This window comes from Hippopotamus amphibius, chromosome 2, assembly GCF_030028045.1.
Source record: "Hippopotamus amphibius kiboko isolate mHipAmp2 chromosome 2, mHipAmp2.hap2, whole genome shotgun sequence".
Taxonomy (NCBI): domain Eukaryota; kingdom Metazoa; phylum Chordata; class Mammalia; order Artiodactyla; family Hippopotamidae; genus Hippopotamus; species Hippopotamus amphibius.
The window spans coordinates 130,189,596-130,207,728 of record NC_080187.1 but is presented as its reverse complement, the minus strand read 5'-3'; the positions used below and the strand labels follow the sequence as shown (position 1 = coordinate 130,207,728).

Genomic DNA, 18,133 nt, shown 5'->3' with positions numbered 1-18,133 from the left:
TACCATCGCCCATCTCCCTTCATCCGGGTGAATGGAGAGAGGGACAGGCAGACAGAGACAGAGCCTCTCACCTCCTTGGTGCAGAGACCGCAACTTGGGGAGGGTGTGGAACACCCAGCCTTTCCAGTCCTGGCAAGTTAGCGAAGGAGGAGACGGGACACGCATCGCCACCTTGTGGCCAGACGAGAAGGTCTATCTGCTGCTGCCAATTTTGAAAGCAAAAGTACCCAATGTACCTGGTGTCTTTCCCAGTTGTTACATTTTCCCATTGGCGAAGCACTGATTGTTGTTTCTCTGATTTTCTGAGACGGATTTCCAGCTGCTTTAGAGAAACAAGCCAAAAGCCCATTTCCTTTCCCCGGAAACCTCATTAAGCCCCAAATTCTTTGACAAGGAGAAAGAGAAAAGCCGCTTGTGCACATTTAACCGAATCTCTTTCACCACCGTATGCAGCACAGTGTTGGCCTTTCTGACCCAGTCAAATGAGGAAAGCAAAGGAGATGTATTCAGAGTTTTTAAGTGGCAAGTGAGTCAGCCACTATCACTTGCATTTCGTCAGAGGAGTGGGGAAGCTTTATTATGATAAAGGGAAGCCTTCGGGTGTGCTGACTGGAGGCTGTTGATGGGGAAACTGGAGGCAGCTAACTAGAAGGGGGGCGTCCTACATCATTGGTTAGGGGAGCATTTTTGGCTTTCCCTGGTTAGCCTAAGTTGGAAGCAGGGACAGAATTAGGGAAGCTATCACTTAATCAAGTTTGGGGCCAGTTGTTACAAACGTTATTATTTAGCCTCCTGGATTGTGACTGGACATTGCCGTATGGCTTCCGGCAAGTCTGGCTTCCTGGACTCTTTATAAGGGGGTTAGTTTCCTGGTAGGTCGCTGCAGGTTGTGGGTCAAAGTACGGTCTGGCCATTGTCTGTATATTCAGTCTCTTACTCTGGAAGCAGCCCATCCACAAAGCACCTAGCATGGTGTAAGCAGCTGCAGGTGGCAACTGCTCTAATCACAGGGAAGAGTGCCCTGAAGGGAGGTGAGAAGACCCAGGTTTGGGTCTAAGCCTTCTTCTGCAGTCTGGGAGGTTTCTCCAAGCTTGGGTGGCCTCCTCTACAGGGCAGGGGCCGTGCCTGTTGTGTTTCCCACCTGACTGTGACAGCCCTCTAAGAGGTGACACTAAGCCCACGTGCTCCCTCTAAAGGCTGGAGAGTGAGTAGCTGTAGCTTGCAGAGATTACCTTTGGGATGCAGGTGCAGGAGGGAATAGGTACCTCCTCAGTGCCGACATGGTCCCAGCCTCTCGGGACTCTGCTGAGATGAGCAGACAGACTCACACTTGAGTAAATTGTTGCTTTATTCCAAGGCTGCGTGAGCCCTGGGTTCATCGCCAGTGTGTGCTTTTCCCCTTTCTCCAACACCCAGGCTCTTCGTGTGAAATGGTCCCATCTCAAGCTGCCCTGGGTGGATCTGGACTGGCTCATCGACATCTCCTGCCAGATCACAGAGCTGGATCTTTCTGCCAACTGCCTGACATCCCTCCCCTCAGTCATCCCCTGGGGACTCATCAACCTCCGGAAGCTGAACCTCTCAGACAACCACCTGGGGGAGCTGCCCAGCGTGCAGTCATCAGACGAAATCATCTGTTCCAGGTGGGCTCCTGCCCTGCGGCCCCTGGGGTGAGCCCTGGCCACCTGAGCCCTGGCTGCCACCACCACCCTCCTCCTGCAGTTGTGATCCCTGATTGTAGTTGGTGCTTTTGAAAGCAGATTTTCAGCTAAAATAAGAGAAGGAAGTTCTGCCTGCCCTTATACAAGTTCTTGGGAACAAGGCTCCTACCTCCTTTCCACGTGAACGCAGAGAGGTCTAGTAGGGTGCTTTGTCTGACCCACGTTTCCACTACTCGCTGGCGACCACGCAGGCTTGCTTGCCCAAGATGCCCAGTCTTGGTCCTGCACGCAGGAATCCGTGGAAGGGGGCCGGTGGAAACAATGGGGCGCAGACACCCCAGCTTTTGGTCCACCTCCCAAGGAAAGTGGGCAGGGCCTCAGAGAAACAGTTAACTCCGTAGGACTCTGACAGCAGCCTGATGGTGTAGGGAGCTCCTGTCTCCTTTTTTGGGAGGCCTCGGTAAGAGGCCCAAGCCTCTTGCTGAGGCTGCATGGGGAGGGGAAGGACCTTCCCTTCACCGATGTGTTGATGTCATATCTGCAAGGCCTCATTCCATATGGGATTTGAGCTGATTTCAAAAGCTAAGGCTCTACGTAAAATAAAAAAGAATGTTGGAAGGAGTTTAGGGTCAGCAGTAACTCATGGGAAAGAAGCCTGCACAAAAGATTAAACAAGTGCCATGGAGTAGGGGTCCTTAACCAGGACAGATTTGAGGGTCCAAAAGGTTAAAAGCACTGCCCTCTGGACTTCCAGTACTGTCCAGGGCACCAGCTCGTTCTGCTATCACATATGTGATAAAGGTTACATGCCTCTTGGTCAATGAGACCAGGATCCACCAAGGAGAGATTTTGGTTTTCTTTGTCTACACACAACATAGGGACAGTAATGCAACGAATAAAAATCATATTGCTGTATTTCAACGCACATTCTTTATCCTTGTGCAAGGAGAAAGAGAAATATGTTTACAGAGAATTATGTACCTGTGATGCTTTACCTCTTTCTTCTGATGCCTTGACTTCCTTCTCCCCCAACTACAGGCTACTTGAAATTGACATTTCCAGCAACAAGTTGTCCCACCTCCCACCAGGATTCCTGCATCTCTCAAAACTTCAAAAACTGACAGCTTCAAAAAATTATTTGGAAAAATTGTTTGAAGAAGAAAGCGGTATGTTTTATCATCAGTAACCTGATGACTTTGCCACTTTCTTCTCGATTGGGATATTTTACAGTTCATCCTCTTTTATTTTCCCCTAGCCACGAACTGGATTGGTTTGCGGAAGCTACAGGAACTTGATATTTCTGACAATAAATTGACAGAACTCCCTGCGTTTTTCCTTCATTCATTCAAGTCACTCAGTTTTCTGAATGTCTCCAGAAACAACGTGAAGGTGTTTCCAGATGCCTGGGCCTGCCCCCTGGTTAGTAACTCACAGGAAATCTTGAAAGGAGCGATCAGTCCAGCGTCTATTGTCAGCTTACAGAGCTGTGGGTGCGCTGCCCACTGCCCGACCCTGGCGGCCACGCAGAGTTGTTCCCATGTTATGGACAAGCATGTCACTCAGCATCTAGCAGCTGAGGGTCTCAGGCAGGTAGCTCACCTGAGAGCCAGCCCACCTGGCTCTGGGTTTGAGATTCCCACCATAACACCCACAGAACTTTCCACAGCTACAGCTGAACGTCTGGCCAGGATGAGTTCTGTCCAAAAAGGCTGGGTCGTTCCTTTAGCACAGCTGTAAGATAAGAATAAAGAGGAGACGAAGGCGTAGTCTGCATCCTTAGCACTGCCGGTTAAATGGTGGTTTTGTTTCTTGGGAAGTTTGCTTGTTAAAAACAGATGGAACAGTGTAAAGAATATTGGTGTTTTATTGCTGTTGTTTTTAGCAGCAAATATGGAAATTCTCCATCTCTAGCATTAACATTTCTAATTTAAACATATGTGTGTGGGACGTGGCCTCCTCTTCAGAGCACTGTCCTGAACTGTCCCATTATTTCCAGGGACAACGGGCCAGATGTTCTGAGGGAAGGGAAAGGACCATGAGCTACCTTGATCTCCCCAGGAAACCATTCCCATCCCTTCCTTGGAGCAAGGACAGGAAAACAGGGCAAGGATAGTCTATAGCTTCCTCGTTAGCTGAATTTTATTTATTACAGAGCTTTATTGTAATGGTCTTGTTTTTAACATTAAATTTGGAAACAGTCTTTCTCATAGACACCACGGCCTTTAAAAAGCTAATTAATTCTTTCTCGTCAAACTCCTAGAAATGTTGCAAAGCATCCAAAAATGCCCTGGAGTCTCTACCAGACAAAATGGCTGTGTTTTGGAAGAACCACCTTAAGGATGTGGACTTCTCAGAAAACGCTCTCAAAGAAGTGCCCCTGGGACTTTTCCAGCTTGATGTAAGTCTAATAGCGCCTTGTTTCTCACTTTCAGCTTTTATAAGAAAACCACTCCACATTGCAGTGACATCTGTGTGCCTCTTCCAAGCTTTCCAGACAAAAAAAAGAAAAGAGAAAAAGAAAAAAAAAAGTTGAAAGAACAGTTTAACTGTCAAAGTCGTACACGCTTGTGTGCAGAGATTGAGAGGCAACGTGCAAGATGAAAACAGCTCTGGGAGGGTGGTGAGATAATGGATTTTCATCCTCCAGAATTTTCTTTCATGTCGACAGTTGTAAGCACAGCCCAGCAGCCCCTCGGACTGACCTTCTCTGGCTCTGTTCCTTCCTGGCTCTGGGGTGAACCCAGCAGGCCTGCTGGTGTGTGAAGCCCAGGCAGCACTGTAGGGCGGGGCCTTCTAGTCGCTGCCTCCCAGCCTCCCTCCAGGAAGTGGCGGAACTGGGATTCCTGGATGTGAATTAAGGAAGTGCCTTTTGCCAGAGCCCTGTGTGTGTGTGTGTGTGTGTGTGTGTGTGTGTGTGTGTTCTGTGTCCCAGCCTGGGGCTGCCTTCTACCTTTAGGTTGTTCAAAGATCTGTCTGTGTTTCCCACTCCATTGGGAACCTTTGAAAGCAGAGCATGGATCCTTTTCGTGACTTGGTGCCCAGGGCCAGCCCCGGGTGGAAAATTCTCCATCACTCTGAAGGCATCCGTGTCAAGCGGGCAGAGGGTGCATGACGGGGCTGGGTCACCCTCAGTGTCACTGCTGCCGCCTGACCCCTGTCCGGGACGTCAGCTGGGCCAGCCCAAGGAGACATCGTGCTGGGCGCCCTGCCCCTGCCGTGGTAATCCTGTGGCCTCCAGGGCCTTCAGACTCATCCACTGTTCCCAGGACAGGTCCACAGATAATTGTCACTCTTAAAAAGCCTCAATTCTGAGAAGTCCTTAGATTCCTTTCATTCTGGAATAATTGACCCCCATTGATCTGAAGGGAAGGATCTACTATTAATTGTCCCATCTGCTCTGTTTGCTATAACCTCATGAGTTTGAAGACACTGTACAGCCCCACACAACTGGAATCTTTGTGACAATGATTCAGTTTTAATCGTTTGGCTTCCCTTTGCCAAGGAACAGATGTTCCCTTCAGTTCCTCCGCCCCTTTGGTATTTGACGTCGTCTTTGCCTGTCTCTCTCCCTCTGTCCCAGGCCCTCATGTTCTTGAAGTTACAGGGAAACCAGCTGGTGTCACTGCCACCTCAAGAGAAGTGGGCCTGCAGACAACTCAAAACCCTGGATCTCTCCAGAAACCAATTTGGCAAGTAAGCAGGGTCTCTGTCCCCGGCAAGTTTCAAATGCGTGTATGATTCCAGTTGACAGACCTGTGGGGTGGTGTCTCTACAGGCTTGCTGAGTGGCCATGACAAAATGCCACAGGCTGGGCGGTTTACACGCCAGGTGATTATTTCTCACAGTTCTGGAGGCTGGAAGTGTGAGACGGAGGTGGCAGCGGGGTTGGTTTCTCCTGAGGCCTCTCTGCCTGGTGTGGCGACGGCTGCCTTCTCCCCGGGTCCTCATACAGTCCCCCTCTGTGCCTGACTGTGTCCTGATCTCCTCCTCTTATAAGGACACCTGCCAGACTGGATCAGGGCCCGCCCTCATGACCTGTTTTAACTTGATGACTTCTTTAAAGGCCTATCTCCAAATACAGTCACATCCTGAGGGTCTGGACTCCAACATGTAAATGAGGGTGGGGGACACAATTCCACCCAGAGCAGTGTCCTCCCGTTTCTAGTTGTCAGAGCTGCCTGGAGAATCTCCTCATTTTAGCCTCTCCTGTCGTTCTGTTAAAAGGTTCTTGCTAGTCACTAACTGATGTGTATATAGATCGAATAAAAAGTACCCTCCAGGGTCTTCTAATAAAACGGGACAATCTGGGTCTGATCCCAGCTGGTCCTTGGGATCCTGGACACCAGCCTCCCTGGTTCGCTTGCTGAAGGCCACGTCTGCAGCATCTCAGGGGAGTTTCTTCCCCTGAGAGAACTCCCCCAGTGAGCAGCCCCTGGAATGAGCGTTCCTGCCAGGCACAGAAACGCTAACACGTGCCTGAGATGGAAAAGCTCAGGAGTGGAAACCACCAGTCCTGCCAGCGTTACATCACCTTCTCTGCTTGTTTTTTTTTTTTCCCAAAAGACTTCAGAGCACAACTGGTGCCGTTAGCAGGCAGCGGCTGTCCACGCTTACACGTCAGGCTCCCAAACACCCTGCTGGTGGGATTTTCTCCCTTCTCTCTGCGTGGCATTGTATAGTCACAGTCAAAATAGAAATGTCTTTGCCGTACTCTCCTCAGATTTTGACTTTTTCCTCTCTACAGAAATGAAGATGTACTTAAAACAAAGCGCATTTCCTTTTTCACCACCAGAGGCCGCCAGCGTTCGGGGACGGAGACAGGTGTGTGTTGCTCCTGGGAGATGAGAGCTCCCGGCCCGGGGGGGCCCTGCTCCCCTACAGGGGGATGGCCCTCCTGCTGTGCTTTCCCCTGCAGTGCCCTGTGGGAATGCCTGAGATGCCCATGCTTGATTCAAAACCCTGGGAGTACCTGTGCTCATGGCTCATGTCACACGGATGGCCTGCAAGGGTCCTGAAACCCCCTTTCCTGTCTGCAGCCCAGTAAGACTAGTAGCTCCCATGTGCGGATGGCCTGCTGCCTGTGAGAGCTGCCCTAGGTACCGTACACGTGTCCGTCTTTCTTTAACCATCACTTGACGTTTGGGTTGTGGTTTTCCATTTTGCAGATGAGGAAACTAAGCCTCCAGAGCATCTTCAAATCAGCCTTCCATAGCAAAATACCACTGACAGGGTGGCTTACACAATAGAGATGTATTTTCTTACTGTTCTGGAGGCTGGAAGTCCGAGAGCAGGCTGCATGGTCAGTTTCTGATGAGGGCCCTCTTTCTGGCTTGCAGATGGCTGCCTCCTTGCTGTGTTCTCATGTGGCAGAGACAGAGAGAAAAAAAGAGTGAGCCCTCTGGTGTCTCTTCTTATAAGGACAGTAACCCCAGGGTGAGGGCACCACCTTCACGACCTCCTCTAAAGCTGGTCACCTCCCGAAGACCCTGTCTCCTAATACCATCACGTTGGGTGTCAGGGCTTCCACGTGTGGATTTGAGGGGGTGCAGTTGAGTCTGCAGCACAGGGCTTAACTCATGTGATCACTTGGCTACTGAGTGGGTGACCCAGGCCTCAGCCAGCACTGTCAAATCCAGCACTGGGGCCCGGGGTCAGTGCTACGAAGTCCTTCCTGCCATGCTGTGGCATCTTGGGAGGTCCACATAGGAACACAGCTACCCTTGGTCCTGCAGGCTGTCCTGTCTGAGTTGAGATTCTGGAGGAGCTTGAGGTCTTCCTCCAAACTCATTAGAAACAGAACTCTTCCTAGAGTGTTTGTACTGGTCACACAACAAGGCCAGTTCAGCAGAGAATGTTTCTAGGAAAACAGTTCTTTTTGTTTGTTAGCTTCTGTAAGGTACAGCAGGAGGTATGGACCTATCCCTCAAGTTCAATCGCCAGCCCTCTTTTTTGAGCTGAAAACCAGGAGTTCTAAAGCCATCAGCACTCACGGATATATCCCTTTGTATACTGTCCCATAGAACCGGAACCAATATTTAGGTTATTTTAAGTGTAACATAACCTTTTTCTTCAGCTTGATCGATCTAGATTGACAAGTGCTCTTTAAGTATAGATGGTGTGAGGTGGGGATAAGAAATGCTACAGAGGCCAAGACACATTTGCAGGAAGTGAACTAAATAGTCTGCCCACCTGTTGCCCTTTTTTGATGCACTCCTGTGTACATATGATATGCATATATCAGTCATGTAAGAGTGTGTTTACATATGATTGAAAAAGTAACACATCATCAGTGGAACAGGGAAGAGTCCAAAAATAGACCTAATATGGGAATTTAATATATGATAAAGTGGCATTTCAATGTAGTGGGAAAAAATGTTGTACTGTGTTAATAAATAGTGCTGGTACGACTGCTTGTCCAGCGGAACGTGGGGAAGCACAGCACTAGATGCCCTACCTTACGTCAATTACAGACATCTCCTTGCAGATGTTAGCTTGAAGGTAAAAGGAAAAGAAAATAAGATTTAAGAGAATAAATGTACAATTTAGGAGTGGGAAGACCTTTAAAAGCTAGGTGGGAAATCCAGAAGTCATTAAAAAAAAAGAGCAAAATCTTGGGTGTTGTAAAAATGGAAAAACTTTGTTCAGTAAAAGGCATCATAAACAAAGTCGTAATGCAGACAAACTGAGAGGAGGTCTGTTTGCTTAAGTCCCTAATATACAAAGACGGCTTACAAATTGATTTTTTTTTAAGTCAACTCAATAGGCAGAAACTGGGCAATGATATAAACAGTTCACAGGAAAGGAAGTCCAGATGGCCCAGAAAGGAACAGAAAGGCCCTGAACCTTGCTACTAGGGAAATGCAATTTGGAATTTCATAACTGATCCTTTTCAAAACAAAGAGCCTTAGGACTTTGGAAATTGAGTTCAGACATGGGGATTTCACTTGGAAGGAAGGAGAAGCAAACAACACTTTTTTCTCACGCGTGCCCAAGCAGGACGATGGGCATGAAAAGGGCTGCCGGTATGGGTCTCGGCCGTACTCCCACCTCTGTGGGTCAAGCCTCAGGCACTGGGGTTGACTGGAAAGATGTCTCCAGTCTAGAAATGGAGACCATGCTGACGTGCACGAGGAGGTGGGCCCAGCACCCCGCGGGACCAGACACTTTCTCGGCAGACCACCAGAGTGCAAGGTCAAAGGCACACAGTGAAGAGCGGGACAGAAACATGCACCCGTGTTCTGGAACACGGCCCTGCTGGTGGCCTGCAGGCACATGTCTGGAGCCAGCGGAGGATCCACACCTCTGGAAGTTTCCCTGGCAGAGGTGGATGGTGCTGTGCTGTTGGCACTTGACAAAAAAGCCTCTTGATTTTTTCAATTTCATCCAGAAAGTTGAGGCGCACACCTGGGAGACACGCAGAGGCCCGCTGCAAACACTTTTCTTCGGTAGGATTATTGTCTCAGGCCGTTGACCTAGGGCACAGGATTATCTATACTTTGTTCGCAGATGGACAGTAAAACTTTAGGTAGATTCATGTACATTCTAGTAGTCATGTTGGTGCGGCGGCCTCATCCAAAAATAATCTGAAAGGCCGTTTTTACAGTCAAATTCAGACCAGCCAAGTCATAAATAACTTATGAATAAATAATTATGGTTTATAAATACCTCAAGCTGTGCTATGCCGAGCCCAGTTTCCAGAGTTTCCATTCTGGGCCAGGAGGTCTGTGACAGGTGTTGCCTCTGTTTACAGTATAAGTCCCTTATTCCATCTGTCTGTTACTTACAGAGCCTTCATGAATACCAAGATGAAACTTTAAAATTGGAAAGCACAGAGGCCAGGTGTTCAGAACGTGTTCTCTGGGAAGAAAGTGAGCCTTTCTTATTCCTGATGTTCCTCCCAAGAGAATTAGGGCAGGCTGAAGTTGATCTTTTTTTTTTTTTCCTTTGGGAAAAAAAAAGTCTTTTTGAACATTTTTCTTGTAAAGCAAGGACTAGTACAAAGCTGTCTTTAAAAGTCTGTTGCACATTTATTTCCATAGGGGCCAGTGCATCGAGACCCATTCACGTGGCACTAGCTGGGCAAATTTTCCAGGTGCCAATATCAGTATTCCATTATCATCTGTCCCGGAACATTCCCTGATGTCAGGTTACCCTGTTACCCTTGAGACTGGAGCTATATGTGTGGAGACAAGCCAGAGTTAATGGGAGGAGCTGTGATCAAGGGCAGAGGAACATTTCGGCCCCGCAAAAGAATTCTAGCTCCTCTCTCTCACGTGTCCGGCAGAGAACCAGCTGAGAGAACTTTAAGGCTGTTGTTTTATCGTGAATTTGAGCTGAAAGGGACGCTCAGGGGCGTGCTGGCCTGCCCCCCTCTCCCTGCTTTAGGAGAAAGGAAAAGGCACTTCAGTGATTCTGCTGCAACCCAACCCTCTGATTCCCATCGGTTTTGAAGCTCTCCCCCACATTCTTTCTCAACTCACACTCTGTTGCCATGGAAACAGCAAATTGGACATGATTTTATAGTAATCTCATAATTAGCCTCATTAATGAAATCACTTAAATATACTAGAGGATTGACTTGTTTTTCAGAGAATGCCATCCTAGGAAGTATAAAAACCAATCCCACATTATTACTTTTCAGTTAATTAGCTATTTTAATTGTAGAAATAATACATGTGTATGGTAAACAAAATTTCTGAACTGCACCAAAGGGCATGGAGTGAATATTCAGTCTCCCAGTGTTACTGAACCAAACTTGGGTCCACTTGCCCATGCACGGTAAAGCCAATCTACTGACACCGGGTTGTGGTGAAGGAAAGTGCAGCGCTTATTGCAGGCACCAAGCAAGGAGTCCAGGCAGCCAGTGCTTGAAAGGCCTGACCTCCCCAAAGGCTTTTAGGGAAAGGTTTCTAAAGACAGGGTGAGGGAGGGGGGTTGTGGATGTGAGATCAGTGCATGGACACTCTTCTGATTGGCTGGTGGTGAGGTCATCAGGGGTCAACATCAACCTTCTGGTTCCAGCTGGTCTGAGGTCTCTGTGCTTGTGGGCAGCGTACAGTGAACTTCTTCCACCAGGTGGGGGTTTCAGTATCTGCAGAGCAGCTCAAGAACATGGCTCAGAATCCTATCTGTAGCCCTTGAGGAGGAATGAAAGGTCCTTGACTTTGTTTAATGGCTAAACTGTTATTTCATCTTGCTTGACTCTTTTCCATTCTTTCTGCATTTGCTCAGCTTCTCTGATGAGATGTACTCTTTGGAACTTGGGGAAGCCTAGGAGGCTACAGTTTTTCTACAGATAAGAGGCAGGCAGAGGACGTGGCAGTGGGGAGGGGGGCTGTTCTGGGAAGATCCCCATAGGGTACTGCTCGGTTACACTAGTAATTCCCTTCTCCAGAGAAAACCGTGGAATTTCATGTGTCTGTGGTAGCAATTGTCTGTATCTGGCATACTATAACATATACACTACATATGTGTATTTGTGGTGTGTCTACTCATGCCTATAACAGCATGTAACATGTATACACATGGGCGTGCAGGTGTACACATGCCTATGGCATCTTATAACATATATGCACATGTATAACTTCATATAACATACACGTGTGTGTGTGCATGTGTGGTGTGTGCACATAAATCATATAATGTACGTGTGCACATATGTGTACCTGCACATAACTCCACATAGCATGTGCACATGCACATGACATCGTGTAGTGTATGTGTGCACCTATGTGTACATGCACATAACTTCACGTAACACGTGCACATGCACATGACATCATATAGTATACATATGCACATTGTAATGTGTGTTCACACGTGCATATAACATACCTAAACGCGTGGGGGGGGTTGTTTACTCATGTCTGCACACGTTTTGAGGTACACAAATTAAGCCTTCTTTAGATATCTGATTCCACACCTTGCTTTTTTTGGTTTACCAATCACCCTTGCATAGCTCTTCATACCTAAACATGTAGACCTGCCCCGTGCTTTGTAATAGTTGTATATCATCCCATGCCTCATTTAACCAACTCCCTGCGGGTGGACATATAAGCTATCTTCTCCCTGTGCTGTCACAAAGTGTGCCATGGAGCATCCTTGTTCTCACACCTTTGCCACATGTGCTAGGATGTCTGTAGGACCGTTTCCTAGAATTAGAATCTCTGGGTCAATGAGATGAATATCTTATTCTGATAGACTTGTCAAAATGCCCTCCAGAGGTTGTACCAGTTTATACACTCACCTGGCCTCCACGCTGTGATGGTCCAGAATGATTTTCAAACGTACAGTCTGCTTTGCCATTTCTTTGCAGCATGTGTGCTGGAATTTCCCACCTTCCTAAGTGAGTCTTTGGAAGTCCTTTGTCTGAATGACAACTACCTGGATGCAGTCCCACCCTCAGTTTGCCTACTGAAGAGCTTATCAGAACTCTACTTGGGAAAGTAAGTACACAGCCCGAGCAGCTGCACTGGCCTTTCTAGACCAGGAAAGCCAAAAGTCCTTGTGTAAACCACCTGAGGACATGGAAGCCAGGGAGAAAGAACCCATCTATGTACCAAGAAGCAGCAGTTGGATTTTCAGAGCCAGGCTTAGTCAAAGAGGTGGGGGAAGGGAAGGCAGGGGTAGCGATGCAATGATGCCTTCTTTGCTATTTCACTCACTTATAATGAGAAGAAATCCTCAATCATTCATCCTTTCATTTACTGAGTACCTACTGCCAGGGGATTCAGACAGTGTGCAAAACGTGATGAAAATATGAAATAATTCAGGTTACATTGCCTTATCGAGAAGAGGTAGTGATAATCTTTATGATGATGTAATTAATAGAAGAGATGGGAAAGTTGGGGGAGGGGACCCCGTTCTAAGCCATGGGTATTTGCAGAAGACAGAACTGCCATTTGTACCACTGGCTTCCCAGGGAGAGAGGCTTTGGAGTTAGTATTTAAATGGAACACTTGAAATCAGGGCCCAGGATGTTGGGCTTGGGGGTGCAGGCTGTCAGTAGGCCCCAGAGGCTGAGGGGCTGCTGTGTGTGTGTTCTCCCATGGTGTGTGTGTGCCCTCAGCAATCCTGGCCTCCGAGAGCTCCCTCCTGAGCTGGGGCAGCTGGGCAACCTCTGGCAGTTGGACATTGAAGACCTGAACGTCAGCAACGTGCCTGCAGAGATAAGAAAAGAAGGTAGGGCTTCCTCAGCATCCCCCCCTCGGAAAGACCCTCAAGTCCAGCTGTTAGGGACCTGGGTGGAAACAGCTGGGGGACCCGTGGAGCCCACCTCTGGCTCCCATGTTTGGGAAGATGCTGTAAAGTTATCCAGAAGTTGGTGGTTGCTGTGGACTGTTGTAATGGAATTGACCATGTGGTCAAACTATCTATGACCCGTAGCAGCAAGGATGCTGTCTTTATTTTATTTATTATTTATTTATTTATTTATTTATTTATTTATTTTAATTGGGGTATAGTTTTATAGTGTTGTGATAGTTTCTGCTGTACAGCAAAGTGGAGTTCCCTGTGCTATACAGCAGGTTCTTATTAGTTATCTATTTTATACATATTAGTGTATTTATGTCAATCCCAATCTCCCAATTCATCCCACCCCAACACCCCCCCCCCCCCCCGCTTCCCCCTTTGGTGTCCATATGCTTGTTCTCTACATCTCTATCTCTATTTCTGCCTTGCAGACCGGTTGATCTGTACCATTTTTCTATATTCCGCATATATGTGTTAATATACGATATTTGTTTTTCTCTTTCTGACTCACTTCACTCTGTATGACAGTCTCTAGGTTCACCCATGTCTCTACAAATGTCCCAGTTTCATTGCTTTTTACAGCTGAGTAATATTCCATTGTATATATGTACCACATCTTTTTTATCCATTCCTCTGTTGATGGACATTTAGGTTGGCTCCATGTCCTGGCTATTGTAAATAGTGCTGCAGTGAACATTGGAGTGCATGTGTCTTTTTGAATGATGATGTTCTCTGGGTATATGCCCAGTAGTGGGATTGCTGGGTCATATGGTAGGTCTATTTTTAGTTTTTCAAGGAACCTCCATACTGTTCTCCATAGTGGCTGTATCAATTTACATTCCCACCAGCAGTGCAAGAGCATTCCCTTTTCTCCACATCCTCTCCAGCATTTACTGTTTATAGGTTTTCTGATGATATCCATTCTAACTGGTGTGAGGTGATAGATACCTCATTGTAGTTTTGATTTGCATTTCTCTAATAATTAATGATGTTGAGCAGCTCTTCATGTGCCTCTTGGCCATCTGTATGTCTTCTTTGGAGAAATGCCTATTTAGGTCTTCTGCCCATTTTTTGATTGGGTTGTTTGTTTTTTTGATATTGAGCTGCATGAACTGTTTATATATTTTGGAGATTAATCCTTTGTCTGTTGATTCATTTGCAAATGTTTCCTCCCATTCTGAGGGTTGTTCTTTTCGTCTTGTTTATATTTCCCTTTGTTGTGCAGAAGCTTTTAAGTTTCATTAGGTCCCATTTGTTTATTTTTGTTTTTATTTCCATTACTGTAGGAGGTGGATCAAAAAAGATGTTGCTGTGATTTACGTCAAAGAGTGTTCTTCCTATGTTTTCCTCTAAGAGTTTTATGGTGTCTGACCTTACATTTAGGTCTTTAATCCATTTTGAGTTTATTTTTGTGTATAGTGTTAGGGAGTGTTCTAATTTCATTCGTTTACATGTAGCTGTCCAGTTTTCCCAGCACCACTTTTTGAAGAGGCTGTCTTTTCTCTATTGTATATCCTTGCTTCCTTTGTCATAGATTAGGTGACCATAGGTGCATGGGTTTATCTCTGGGCTTTCTATCCTGTTCCATTGATCTATATTTCTGTTTTTGTGCCAGTACCATACTGTCTTGATTACTGTAGCTTTGTAGTATAGCCTGAAATCAGGCAGTCTGATTCCTCCAGCTCCACTTTTTTCCCTCAAGATTGCTTTGGCTATTTGGGGTCTTTTGTGTCTCCATGCAGATTTTAAGATATTTTTGTTCTATTTCTGTAAAAAAATGCCACTGGTAATTTGATAGGGATTACATTGAATGTGTAGATTGCTTTGGGTAGTATAGTCATCTTCACAATGTTTATTCTTCCAATCCAAGAACGTGGTACATATCTCTCCATCTGTTTGTATCGTCTTTGATTTCTTTCATGAGTGTCTTACAGTTTTCTGAGTACAGGTATTTTACCTCCTTAGGTAGGTTTATTCCTAGGTACAGTAAAACCTTGGCTTGCAAGCATAATTCATTCCGGAAACATGCTTGTAATGCAGAGCACTTGTATATCAAAGCAAATTTCCCCATAAGAAATAATGGAAACTCAGATGATTCATTCCACAACCCAAAAATATTCATATAAAAATGATTACAATACAGTAATATAATACAAAATATAAAGAAAATACAAAATATAAAGAAAAGTAAACAAATTAACCTGCACTTACCATTTAAAACTTTCATGGCTGGTGTGAGGGAGACAAGAGGGAGGAGGGTTATTGTGTAGGATGACTTCCACTATCACTAACAGAATCCCTGCTGTCTATTGGCTCAATGGAATCTTTTTCTTTTCATGCAACTTTCACAAGGAACCTATACAATGACACTTGTTTTTGCCTCCTTTGGAGGATTTCGTGGAAATGTGACATTGCATTGTCATTAAATAGATTCATCTCTCACACTAATACAGCTTTATTCGGATGGTGCTTTTCTACAAAGTTTTGCACTGTGTTCCACATCTTACACATCTCCCTAATCTCATTTGAAGTGAGAGATTCCTCCGCCTTTTTCTCCTCCTCCCCTGCAGATGAGATCTCCTCCATAACCTCTTGCTGTTGCTCGCAATGCAGATCCATCATTTCGTCGGTGGTCAGGTCCACTGGCTCAGTTGTGATCCTGTGACGTTTGGCGTCACGTACTACTCGTGTTGCAAGACATCGCTCGTTTATCAAGTTAAAATTTATTAGAAATATTTGCTCATCTTGCGGAACACTCACAGAACGAGTTACTCACAATCCAAGGTTTTACTGTATTTTATTCTTTTTGTTACAATGGTGAATGGGATTGTTTCTTTAATTTCTCTCTGTGATCTTTTATTGTTGGTGTATAGGAATGAAAGAGATTTCTGTGCATTAATTTTGTATCCTGCAACTTTACCAAATTCATTGATTAGCTCTAGTAGTTTTCTGGTGGCTTCTTTAGGATTTTCTGTGTATAGTATCGTCATCTGCAAACAGTGACAGTTTTACTTCTTCTTTTCTGATTTGTATTCCTTTTCTTTTTCTTCTCTGATTGCTGTGGCAAGGACTTCCAAGACTGTGTTGAATAATAGTGGTGAAAATGGACGTCCTTGTCTTGTTCCTGATCTTAGAGGGAATGCTTTCAGTTTTTCGCCATTGAGAATGACGTTTGCTGTGGGTTTGTCGTATGTGGCCTTTATTATGTTGAGGTAGGTTCCCTCTATGCCCACCTTCTGGAGAGTTTTTATTGTAAGTGGGTGTTGAATTTTGCCAAAAGCTTTTTCTGCATCTATTGAGATGATCGTATGGTTTTTATCCTTCAGTTTGTTAATATGGTGTATCACATTGATGGAAGGGGTGCTGTCTTTAGATCCTTGACTTTTCGTCTTCACTTTTGGGGTGATTCGTATCACGCCTTCCCTCCATAGATCCAGTAGTCTTCTCACCTCACCCAATTAGAACACACAGAAAGTGCTCCTTCCAGACAGGACTTTGTTTCCCAAGAGATGTGAGCGTGTTCCCCTCTGTGTGTCAGCAGCAGCACCCACTCTCCCCCACTGTGATTCTGCACAGGCCCCAAAGCTATGCTGTCTTACCTGCGTGCGCAGCTGCGGAAAGCAGAGAAGTGTAAGCAGATGAAGATGCTCATCGTGGGTCCTCCGCGTCAGGGCAAGTCCACCCTCCTGGAGATCTTACAGACGGGGAGGGCCCCCCAGGTGGTGCACAGCGAGGCCACCATCAGGACCACCAAGTGGGAGCTCCAGAGGCCGGCTGGCTCGAGAGCCAAGGTCAAGGATGGTTGGCATGCAGAGTCCCTGTGGGAGGGAGGGAGCTTCCAGGGCCCCTTCTCCCTCCTCTGCAGAGAGTCCAGGACTTTGTCAGCCTGGTGTCTGCGGCCCAGGATGTTTGCAGGGGTCTCTGTGTGCTCTTTCAAACCAGCTCCTGCCAAGGGCAGTGAATAACTTAGCATGTCCTTGTAGTTTTTCTGTTATAGCTAAGCTGAGGTTCTGGACCAGTGGTTCTTAACCCTGGCTGATGGTCAGACTCCTCTGATGAACTTTAAAAGACAGCCGTGCCCAGGCCTGGCCCCAAAGGCTGTGATTCAAGTGGCCTGGGACAGGGCCCCTCCCCAGGTCTGAGAATCAACTACTGCTGTAGGAGTGAGACACACCAATATCTGCCCCCAAACAGGAAGGTTGAGAAGCCCGCCCCAGAATGAATGCACTGTCCTCCTCCTCGACACCTGCTTTCACCCCAGGTTCTGGAAGGTCTAGTTTCTAAGCCCTGTTTAAAATGAATCCTTCAGGGAACCTGTTAATCATCCTGTTTTTCATTCAGTACGAGACAAATGAAAATGAAAATCGTGTTGCCCTTGAATCAGAGAAAAGAGCCTGTGGAATACCGGCGGGATGGACTTTAGCACAGGCCTGAGCTGTTTCTCCCGGCCCAGGGGATGAACACACGCCAATGATGCCTGCCTTACCTGTTGCGGTATTTGTAGGTACACATGGCCACACAGGGATACAGGCGCAAGGGGGCTATTTGTGGAGAGCTCAGCAGCATTGAGACCAGAGGCTGCATGATTCTCCCCCCAGCCCCCAGCATAGGACCAGCTAGAGATCAGTTTTGTTGCGGAGTCTTTCACACAAAATCACTTCCCAAGTCAGGGAAATCCGATTCGAGTCTTTAGGCATTTCAGCTGAATGTATATTTTAATGTGGACTCAGAAACTAGTCCTCTAGAAAATGAGGGTCTGCCCGTTAGGGCCAGAACAGTTGAATAATTAACACCAGCCCTGCCCACTTCCCCAGAACACCCCAGGCGTGAGCCTAGCTAACGCATGTCCGAAAGTTCTCGAAAGTAACCAGAATCTCTGGATTCTCTCCTTTTTTTAAGCAATTATTCCATGTCACTTTCTTCCAGCTGTTCTTAAGCAAATAGCTGTCTGAGGTCTGAGGGGTAGATTAGTATTTCCGTTTTTCCTGAACTTTGCCCCCCCACTTCCTTTCTACCATCATTCAAGTTTTCCCCACCCCTTTCACTGAAGGACAGCCACCTGATCTGGGGAACACTGAGTTCCGTAAACCTCTGTGTGGCTGGGCCTTCAGCCAGTTTAGAACAGCTGTCCGTTTTCATCTTTATACCAAAAAAAGCAGGCCAGCACACTGTGTCTTGGAGGCCAAACTGCAGCATGGTGGGAACGATTCTTTGCCACAGAC

At 46.6% G+C, this 18,133-nt stretch overlaps 1 protein-coding gene across 7 annotated transcripts in view; it reads left to right on the top strand.

Moving 5' to 3' along the window:
* LRRK1 (leucine rich repeat kinase 1) overlaps positions 1 to 18,133 on the top strand; it is a 119,823-nt gene that overhangs the window by 66,668 nt on the left and 35,022 nt on the right. For all 7 annotated transcript variants that reach the window (XM_057721051.1, XM_057721050.1, XM_057721049.1 and 4 more), the window contains 9 exons: positions 1,417 to 1,643; positions 2,700 to 2,827; positions 2,917 to 3,080; positions 3,922 to 4,059; positions 5,242 to 5,354; positions 6,406 to 6,482; positions 11,977 to 12,106; positions 12,730 to 12,842; positions 16,488 to 16,702. In XM_057721051.1, the coding sequence (XP_057577034.1) occupies positions 1,417 to 1,643; positions 2,700 to 2,827; positions 2,917 to 3,080; positions 3,922 to 4,059; positions 5,242 to 5,354; positions 6,406 to 6,482; positions 11,977 to 12,106; positions 12,730 to 12,842; positions 16,488 to 16,702 (1,305 nt within the window). The remainder of the gene's footprint in view (positions 1 to 1,416; positions 1,644 to 2,699; positions 2,828 to 2,916; positions 3,081 to 3,921; positions 4,060 to 5,241; positions 5,355 to 6,405; positions 6,483 to 11,976; positions 12,107 to 12,729; positions 12,843 to 16,487; positions 16,703 to 18,133) is intronic.